Source organism: Barbatula barbatula, assembly GCF_947034865.1.
Source record: "Barbatula barbatula genome assembly, chromosome: 22".
Classification (NCBI taxonomy): domain Eukaryota; kingdom Metazoa; phylum Chordata; class Actinopteri; order Cypriniformes; family Nemacheilidae; genus Barbatula; species Barbatula barbatula.
The window spans coordinates 15,845,824-15,855,846 of NC_136785.1; the positions used below are offsets into that span (position 1 = coordinate 15,845,824).

The 10,023-nt window shown below is 38.9% G+C and overlaps 2 protein-coding genes across 4 annotated transcripts; one reads left to right on the forward strand and one right to left on the reverse strand.

Moving 5' to 3' along the window:
- Nucleotides 1-22: 22 nt before the first annotated feature.
- rab24 (RAB24, member RAS oncogene family) lies at nt 23-6,273 on the reverse strand. Of its 3 annotated transcripts, none has more exons than XM_079487002.1 (9): nt 5,781-6,273; nt 5,377-5,532; nt 4,202-4,270; nt 4,046-4,124; nt 3,860-3,927; nt 3,679-3,778; nt 3,557-3,607; nt 3,392-3,451; nt 23-3,125 (listed from the first exon to the last, which is right to left on the reverse strand). In XM_079487002.1, exons 2-9 carry the CDS (start codon nt 5,491-5,493, stop codon nt 3,061-3,063), a joined length of 609 nt encoding a protein of 202 aa, XP_079343128.1. In that variant the 5' UTR covers nt 5,494-5,532; nt 5,781-6,273; the 3' UTR covers nt 23-3,060. The 3 variants fall into 3 exon arrangements, with proteins under 3 accessions (XP_079343128.1, XP_079343129.1, XP_079343130.1); XM_079487003.1 differs by having other exon boundaries at nt 1,711-3,125; nt 5,377-5,579; nt 5,781-6,242; XM_079487004.1 differs by lacking the exon at nt 5,781-6,273 and having other exon boundaries at nt 1,711-3,125; nt 5,377-5,581.
- Nucleotides 6,274-6,401: 128 nt separating this feature from the next.
- taf9 (TAF9 RNA polymerase II, TATA box binding protein (TBP)-associated factor) lies at nt 6,402-9,631 on the forward strand. The gene is made up of 7 exons (XM_079486760.1): nt 6,402-6,531; nt 6,923-7,004; nt 7,654-7,790; nt 7,901-8,035; nt 8,431-8,512; nt 8,936-9,046; nt 9,316-9,631. The coding sequence occupies exons 1-7, from the start codon at nt 6,496-6,498 to the stop codon at nt 9,477-9,479; spliced, it is 747 nt and encodes a 248-aa protein (XP_079342886.1). The 5' UTR covers nt 6,402-6,495; the 3' UTR covers nt 9,480-9,631.
- The last annotated feature ends 392 nt before the right edge of the window (nt 9,632-10,023 follow it).

The following is a 10,023-nucleotide window of genomic DNA, read 5'->3' on the forward strand; positions in this document are numbered from 1 at the left end:
TAAATAACAGAAAGGTGCGTTTCTGTCAGAGTCGTGTTTATTATATCATGACGTAAAGGTACAGTTCACCCCAAAATGAAAGTTCTTCCAATTCATGTCATTCCAAACCTGCAAGACCTTCTCTCTTCTGCAGAACACAAAACAAGATATTTTGAAGACTGTTGGTAACCGGACAATAGTGGTACCCATGCATTTCTAGTGTATGGACACAAAACCAATGCAAGTCAATGAGTACCGCCCTTGTTGGATTACCAACATTCTTCAAAATATCTTCTTTTGTGTCCTGCAGAAGAAATCAATTCAAAATCGAAATGCATTTCATTCCCCTGATGGTGTCGACAGCTTTGTTAAGTATACTGTATGTCCATGAGAGTCCAACATAGCAAAAATGGATACAAGATTCCTAAAATGTATAATATGCATGTTATACACTCACCTAAAGGATTATTAGAAACACGTGTTCAATTTCTCATTAATGCAATTATCTAATCAACCAATCACATGGCAGTTGCTTCAATGCATTTAGGGGTGTGGTCCTGGTCAAGATAATCTCCTGAACTCCAAACTGAATGTCAGAATGGGAAAGAAAGGTGATTAAAGCAATTTTGAGCGTGGCATGGTTATTGGTGCCAGACTGGCCGGTCTGAGTATTTCACAATCTGCTTAGTTACTGGGATTTTCACACACAACCATTTCTAGGGTTTAAAAAGAATGTTGTGAAAAGGGAAAAACATCCAGTATGCGGCAGTCCTGTGGGTGAAAATGCCTTGTTGATGCTAGAGGTCAGAGGAGAATGGGCCGACTGATTCAAGCTGATAGAAGAGCAACTTTGACTGTAATATCCACTCGTTACAACCGAGGTATGCAGCAAAGCATTTGTGAAGCCACAACACGCACAACCTTGAGGCAGATGGACTACAACAGCAGAAGACCCCACCGGGTACCACTCATCTCCACTACAAATAGGAAAAAGAGGCTACAATTTGCACGAGCTCACCGAAATCGGACAGTTGAAGACTGGAGAAATGTTGCCTGGTCTGATGAGTCTCGATTTCTGTTGAGACATTCAGATGGTAGAGTCAGAATTTGGCGTAAACAGAATGAGAACATGGATCCATCATGCCTTGTTACCACTGTGCAGGCTGGCGGTGGTGGTGTAATGGTGTGGGGGATGCTTTCTTGTAACACTTTAGGCCCCTTAGTGCCAATTGGGCATCGTTTAAATGCCACGGCCTACCTGAGCATTGTTTATGACCACCGTGTACCCATCCTCTGATGGCTACTTCCAGCAGGATAATGCACCATGTCACAAAGCTTGAATCATTTCAAATTGGTTTCTTGAACATGACAATGAGTTCACTGTACTAAAATGCCCCCCACAGTCACTAGATCTCAACCCAATAGAGCATCTTTGGGATGTGTTGGAACGGGAGCTTCGTGCCCTGGATGTGGATCCCACAAATCTCCATCAACTGCAAGATGCTATTCTATCAATAATGGGCCAACATTTCTAAAGAATGCTTTCAGCACCTTGTTGGATCAATACCATGTAGAATTAAGGCAGTTCTGAAGGCTAAAGGGGGTCAAACACAGTATTAGTATGGTGTTCCTAATAATCCTTTAGGTGAGTGTATATTGATAATTTAGAGTTTGGGATTCTTCCTCAGTTTGATGATATATAACACAAGCACGTGGTGCACAAGGATTTTTACATCGCATGAACTTGCCACAAAGCATTTATTGTGTTACTTTGTTTAGATACTTTAGGTGTGCTTCTTTTGTTGAACATTTATAATATACTTTTGATTCCACACAATAGGTACATAAAGTATCATTTCAATAAATGGTCAATTAAATCAGTGTTACAGTCCCCAGTGATGTCACCTAAATGTCAACCTAAAAACACAAAAAGAAAAACAATTAAACCTATAATATATTGCAAATTGTGTAAAAATGAAACTCCAATAAGGAGGCCAGCTGAATTGACAGAACATAAGAATCAGTTCACATTAGCTGTACAGATTTTCACCAGAACAACAATATATTTAGCTACAGGCCTCTTAGAAGTAATACAGCCACAATATAAACTGATCAAACTAAGGCTGTATCTAGAAACATGTTCACGTCTGACAACTTAGTGTCCCGTTGTACAACATCAAGTCAAATTAAATAAAGGCGTAAACAATAACAACACATTCATCAAATGCTGCAGATCAATTTGCTTTTTGCACACAGCAAGACAAAGATCATTCATGTCATGAACTTCAAACACTTCATAACACTACACAGAAAACATTGGGCTCTATGAAAGGTGCTTTTGACAGGCAGCGTTTATGCACGGACAGTTCACAAAATGCTGTAATATTTGAATGTTCCACATTAAGACACCTTTAAAATGTTGTAATATGGCTACATGTGACAAAGGGTCATTCCAGTCTCCTATACAAGCATCTTTAATTTAGTTTTCCTCTGGTTTGTGTGTGCATTTCAGCTCTACACCATATATAGATTTATGAGAAAACGGTTAAATTGATTTCAGATCTGTAAAAAACTGAATGACTCTAGCTTAGTGTGGACAAATAAAACAAAACTGTTCATACATGGGATGAGTGACAAACTTCTGTAAACATTATGATTCCCAGAAGACATGTAAAATGCAAACACAATTTATAAAAGGTGACAAATCACTCAAGGCATTGTTTGTAAAGCAGACTCCTTCAGATTGGCAACGACAAAGGCATATTTCCCTAAAGCTTGCAATGTGCTGCCATCCTCAGTTTTTGGTAAAATGGATTGCCATGCATTGTGGATACTTGCTTCAGTCAACATTCTCGGGTTCAAAAACAATTGTTCTCGACAAGAAAGCGCCTTCATCGCTTGAACACAAAAATAGAAAAAGCATGTTATACTGTATATGAATAGTCTTCATATAGCCTGATTCGAACATAATGCACAGGAAAAATTGAGAAACCCAATCAGGCAGGATGATCCGGTTGATATAAAAGTCTCCAGTCGTTCCAAAATAGACATTATGATACAGCAGTTTTTTCCTGCGGTAGGTCAGTTACGGCAGCAGTTGGCAAAATAAGAGTCCTTCTTTTGTCCAAGGTCCACTCCTTTCTCCTCTGTAAGGAAAAAAATCTAGTTCAATTATTTTAGAAATTACATTTTAATTGGAGTTTTTTTATAATACAGGAAGCCAGCACAGGCAAAAAGAGCAGCTAATGTGTATCCCTTTACTGGACTACAGTAGACATCTGTTTGGATCTGTATTTGTACACATCATGAAGTGGGAAGTGGATGGCATGAGTGTTGGGAAACTATCAGCTGGAGTTATGAAAATGTCACAATGCTCCCATTGCACAATGGCTGAAAACTTCAAAATGCCCACCTTGCATGAACTCCAATTCACAACTACTGAAGTCCTCAGCAACCTTCTGAAACACCTCATCTGTTTAAAAACGCAAGCGATTTCAGAAGTGAAACTTGTTATCCGATTTGAAGTCGTACATTAGAAGCGCTCAGTAGAGCGGTCATGCTGAAGTGTATCACTTACCAACATTTTTTCCTGTTTTGCTAGAGGTCTCAAAATGTTGTGCACCTATGTCTGCAAAGAAAGGTCTTCTTTGTTACTTTATTGCAACCGTTTTTGGACGAGAGAAAACAACTTGTACGTACCATCCGCAAAATCTTGTACATCGTGGTAGTCCACTTGTCGTGTACTTCGGTCGGCCTCAATGAGATCAGCCTTAGTGCCACACAAATATATCTTGCAGTGCTGAGAATGAGGATGGGTGAATAAAAATATAATCGTTTCATCCGTGCGGATCAATTCTGTGAAAAACCAAGCGTGCTCTACCTCTTCACAGCTCTGTATCTCCTTCACCCAAAACCTGCCCCTTTCAAAACTGCTGCTGTCAGTCAAATCTAGAAAAGCAAATATTAAAACACAGCCAGACAGTTACGAACAAAGACATCCATTTTCGCAAGCACATAAAATGTGCACGGAGTGTGAACTATGTGGAATTTTCGGCATGAGAGATACCATAGCAGACGATAGCAGCACGGGCTCCTCTGTAGTAGATTCTGCTCATGGCCTCGTAACGCTCAGATCCAGCAGTGTCCTAAAATAAAAGCATGAGTTATCAATCTACGATGACCACATGGAAGGGTGAGGCTTGCCTTTTAGTTAACAACGTACCCATATCCCCAGCGTAACCACCTTATCACGGACATTAAGGGCTTTGGCAACAAACGCAGCTCCTATAGTCTTGGGACAAAAACAAATCTGATCAAAACATGTGGTCGAGCTGAACTGCGTCAGGTTATCAAAAGTGACAAAAGTGGAATTGCGGCCATACCTGTGGAGCTGGTTTCTGTGACAAGAGTATATGTCAGTACACGATCCGTTCCACCTGCACGATCCGTTCGCGCATGCGCACCTCGACGTTGTAGAAACCGCTCATGCGCAAATGATGATTTTGTTTTGCGATGATTTACGACACTGCACGATCTGTTCCACGCTTGCGCAGCTTTGTTTTACTTTGTTTATATTTTACTGTTAAATTAAATACAATACTCAATTTTACTTCGCTGCTGTCCACCTCGTATCATTTCACTTTACGTTCTGTCAAGTCAGTTTGAAATACTGTAATGTTTCCCCTGACTTTGTAGTTCTTCATGTAAATAGTCTAGTTAGACATATGTGTTATGTTCCTTATTGGCTTCTGTAAACGCCATTGAAGGGATTATTTTACTACTTTAGATTAAATAGATAGATATATTAGCCTATATAGACCCATACTAATAAATTACTACATTTAAAGTTAACTAGTATTATCAGAATTTAATAAAAAACGACAAAAACCGTCTTTAACAATACTACTGACCTCAGATCGAAACACTGTAAGGTAAATAGACATGCCATACAGCAATAAATCGCAAAATGGAGTTTGGAGGAAACTGAAGATTTGCAGTCGATAAAAATACTTTATTCCACATGTAACCAAAATCATCCATGTTCATGTAACAACTCTATTATTTTGGATTGACAACCACATAAACACATCGTAATCATGGTAACGTAAGCAACATTTAAAAACATAAAAACAGACTCGCCGTGAACGGTTAAACTCTACAAAACAAAAAATATGCCGTCAGTTGTGCCGACTGCCGTCAAATGTTTCTTCGCCTGCGTCACGGTACCAATAGTGTAGGAAAAGCATGACGTTTTCTAATACGTAATTACGCGCATGCTCAGAACGGATCGTGCAGGTGGAACGGATCGTGTACTGACAGTATACATTGCTGCTCACACCATTTCCAAAATAACTTTTCATCTTAGAAAGCGGACTACACAGTTAAGTGTTTACTTACATTTTGATACGGGCCCACAAGAAAGCGCCCGTGAACATATCTCTCCACCAGACTTGTTTTGCCCACACTCTCCTTGCCAAGCATGACCACTTTAGCATCCACTCTCATGGCAGTCATGGTTGTGTGTGTGTGTGTGTGTGTGTGTAGAAAAAAACACTATAGAAAGACAAAAACATTGGTTCGTTGGGTTGACATTACTTGACCTTAAAGGGATACACAAAAATCAAGTCTTAGCGAACACCTTTAACAAATTCATGACAATTTTATAAGATTTCATATGCAACTGGTTACATGTAACAATATCTTCATGGCTAGCTATTGACAATACTCCAATCTATGTACACCAAATACAACATTATGTAAAACACTCTATTTAACATCAAGTATTTACGTTTTTCACTTACCCGAGGTCTTGTTGTATGTTGACTTTAGAGTTTAATAGTAACGTTAACTTTACATACAGATTAGTGCTGTAACTGGGTGGCTAAGGGTTCAGTTAGCAATCCACACGAAATCCATTGAGAAATCTCCCTGTGATAAAAACGCACACATGCAATACGCAGCTATACGCAATACACGTTATACTGTACAAAACTAAAATACGTGGCCTTTTTCCACCCTGAACCGACAGAAGAGAGAAGCTTAGCTATCAACAACATTACTACACGCAGCACAGCTAGTCATTCCAAGCTCTGTTTTCCGCATATAATACGTGATAAAACTACCGTAAACGGGAAGATGTCAGATACTCAATGAAAGCGGAACCGTTGTGTCAAGACTGTTTTAATGTTTATATAGTGGAGGATGTGACTTCAGGGAGACATTTCCCGCGTCTCAAACCTAGCGAGCTAACTACTCTACGGCACACGTTAGGACGCGAGGGGTATTTGCGAGTGCGTTTAAAACACGCTGCTGATTGGCTACTTGAATCACATGGCGCGTTTGTGTTCCTCGTCACTATAGGTTGAGCGTGTGCACGTCGCTCTGTGATTGGTCATTTAGTTCCGTCAATCAAGTTTCTTCCCGCCTACCTAGAAAAAACGTTGCCTAGGTAGGAAGCTCACTCGTTTTTGTGACATCCCGATTGTTTAGGGGAGGAGGATCGGAGCTCATGTGAAAATGGCGTCTCCGAAAACACTGCCTAAAGATGCACAGGTAAAATAAGCCGCACAAACGGTTTTATGAGTCTAATGAGCGCTATTTATTGATCTTAATTAATAGCAAATAAGGTATTGTGCTTAACGTCCAGTCGCGCGTTTTATTATGTTTGTTACATTTAGTACGCACACACGCGCTAGCACGCTACCTCTGCATTTTAATGGTTTCGTATTTAAATTGGCTTTTCTTTATCATATTTTTTGCTTATTGAATATTTAAATTTCTTAATAGTTGAAGTTTAATATGTTAAACTTTAAGAGCAAAATATTTAATTCTACCGGTGTATTGTTACAAAGTTGCAGTTTTACGCTCATGGCGTCATTTATCGGTTCATATAACATGTATTGAACTGATATTTTTACTGTCTTTCTAATTTTTTTAATTAAAGGTTATGGTCCAAATTCTTAAAGACATGGGAATCAGTGACTATGAGCCCAGAGTCATCAATCAAATGCTGGAGTTTACGTACAGTAAGTCGTACTTTGGTATATTGTATGGATGGATTATTATTAATATATATATATATATATATATATATATATATATACCAATATACGCCGCTCAAGGGAACACCTAAATCACACTCAATTAGATCTCAAATGCGTGAAATATTCAAGCTAAAACTCTTCAATTATATACCTTGCATATTGTTTGGAGAACTAAATAATGTGACAGTGGTCAGTGAAAGCCTAACATGAACACATTCGGGGCAGAAATTACAGTAAAATCACTGTAAATAATGAAAACACTGGCCGATTCAACTTGGATTTCATCACAGTAACTTATAATGTTAGTCAGTAATGTGAAAGGCCCCACATGCCCGAATGAACTCCCAACAACGTGAGGGCCAGTCATTGGGATCAATGCCTTCATCGTCCAGAAACTGCCTACAAACTCTGTGATACCCTCTATGGATGGTCCTCCCCAGCCCACCGCTGCTGTTACCCTCTTCGGTGTATCTATTGTCACTTTCATTTGCACAAAAACGAGTCAAATGGTTCCCAATCACGTACCAGGTTGATTGATATTCCTGAAGGTTACTTTCTGGTTATGCTAGGATGATCGAGTGTTCCCTTAATTGTTTTGAGCAGTGTATATTCAACTATTTGTGTACCGTAGGATATGTAACAACTATTATTGAGGATGCAAAGATATACTCCACCCATGCCAAGAAGTCCACTGTGGATGCAGATGATATAAGGTTAGCTATTCAGTGTCGAGTGGATCAATCATTCACGTCTCCACCACCACGAGATGTAAGTTCGTTTTGATGACAAAGCTTCATTTCTTTTATTGGCCTCTTGATGAAATGTAACACATTTGGGATGTCAGTTGCTCAACAGTGGGGTTTGGTCTGTCATTTCAGTTTCTTTTAGACGTAGCAAGGCAGAAGAATTCAACTCCATTGCCTTTGATCAAGCCGTACACTGGTCCCAGGCTTCCTCCGGATCGCTACTGTCTGACTGCACCAAACTACAGGCTTAAGTCCTTGCAGAAGAAGGTATTGCTGCTTTAAATGTCTTGGCGTTTCTAAACACACTGATTAGTCAGTTTTATGGAGTATTCTGTGTCTAGAAAGTGATTCTTGTCCCAGATTGGGGATACCTGACAATAAACTGTATGAATGGATAGATATATGTAATGTAACACATTATATGTAAAGATGCTTTTTCAGTACACGTATTTATGTATGGTATATGTAATAATGTACTGCATCTAAACTCATTATCAGCGAATATCAATGATATTTGGAAGAGAGAACTTGGTACAGGGCAGACTACAAAAACATTAGGTGATGCCTTAGGCTTACTTCTGCTAATAAAATAAAATACACGTTTATTAAAAGGTAATCTGTAGCATGTGTTAATACTCTTATTTGCTCTTTCATTTGTCTAGGTGTCTTCGTCTGCTGGAAGGTTAACAGTACCACGGTTGAGTGTGGGGGCAGTGTCCAGTAGGCCGAGCACTCCAACACTTGGTCAGTTCAAGTGTTGTACATAGGGGTGGTTTCCCGGAGAGGGATTAGATTAAGTCAGGGCTTGTTCTTCATTAAAATAGGACATTTGAGTAGTATTTACATACGTACCTTACAAATTAACATTATTTCTGTGCATTTTGAGACTAAGCAATGCTGCAAATATATTTTAAGACATGTCAGTGCAAGCAGCTTTCAATTTAGACGGCTCTAAGATTTATTTGAGTCTAGGACTAGTCTTAAAACATGGGAAATCTCCTTGTATTGTAAAAAAATATTCAAACACTTGTTCATGATAAGGCATCATTGTTGATACTTGCATTTTTTTAGTGGACAGTGATGCTAGGAGTAATATTGCTATAAAGTTTGTGATTTTTCATCCACACATCCAGAATCTATAAAGTGATTTGAAATGTCTTCTGACAGGTACGCCCTCAATGCAGACAGTGGGGACAAAGGTAGGCACGCCTGTGTCACTGACAGGTCAGCGCTTTACCGTTCAGATTCCCTCCTCACAGGCGGCTTCTGTTAAGTCTGGTAAGTGCCAATCTCAAAAGCATTTGGGCAGAAAAGTACAGTGGCTTACATGTCGGTCTGATTCAGTTTTACAGTTTCAGATAGGGCTGCCAGATAAAACAAAATGATCATACTATAATATGCATTATGCAGTGGTTTGCAGTAACTGAATATGAATTAATACATTTTATTTTAATTTTGTTTAGTCATCGTTTTAGCTTTAGGTTGATGCAGAAAGAGTGTAAAACATTTCATTTTAATTAGCATGATTGTTTTGTTTTAATTCACAGCGACTCCGACCACTCCCACAGTTCAGAATGTCTTAATAAACCCCTCCCTCATTGGCTCCAAGAACATCCTCATCACTACCAATATGGTGTCCCAGAATTTATCTAGTGACTCTACCTCTCTCAAGAGGAAGCATGAAGATGAGGATGACTACGATGCTTTATGACCAGCTGTGTTTTCTTACTAGTAGAGACGTAAGAGTGATTTTGTAAATAAGCAGTCATTATTTCTGAGTAATTACATCAGCAGCCGTGTCTTCTCTAGTTCATCACACAATAACAGTAATGCCATTGCCATTTATTATTAATTTTTGTATGTAAAGAAAATAATAAAAACGAATCACAAAATCTGTGTTTTGGTAAGTTTTTTAATCTAGAGCTATTCAAGAACCTTTAACACAATACACTGAGGTTAAGAACCGCAATAAAGACTGTTATTACTAACACGATGTAAATAAAATCACATCAATGAAATGCCAGTAGAGGGAGCCGGTTAGACAAGAAACCCCATGCACATCCATCCTAGCAATATATGCTCTTTCATCAAAAAAAGTGTTTTTGGTTGCTCTGGTATACACTTATTCTTTACATACTTGTTTTTTTAGAGAGGGTTTGGTGAACCGGACTAGCTGGTGTTAGATGTTTAGTACACTGCCCACCAAAATCTTTAGAGAAAATAATTTACCAGGAATGGAGAAGGTTACTGTGGTT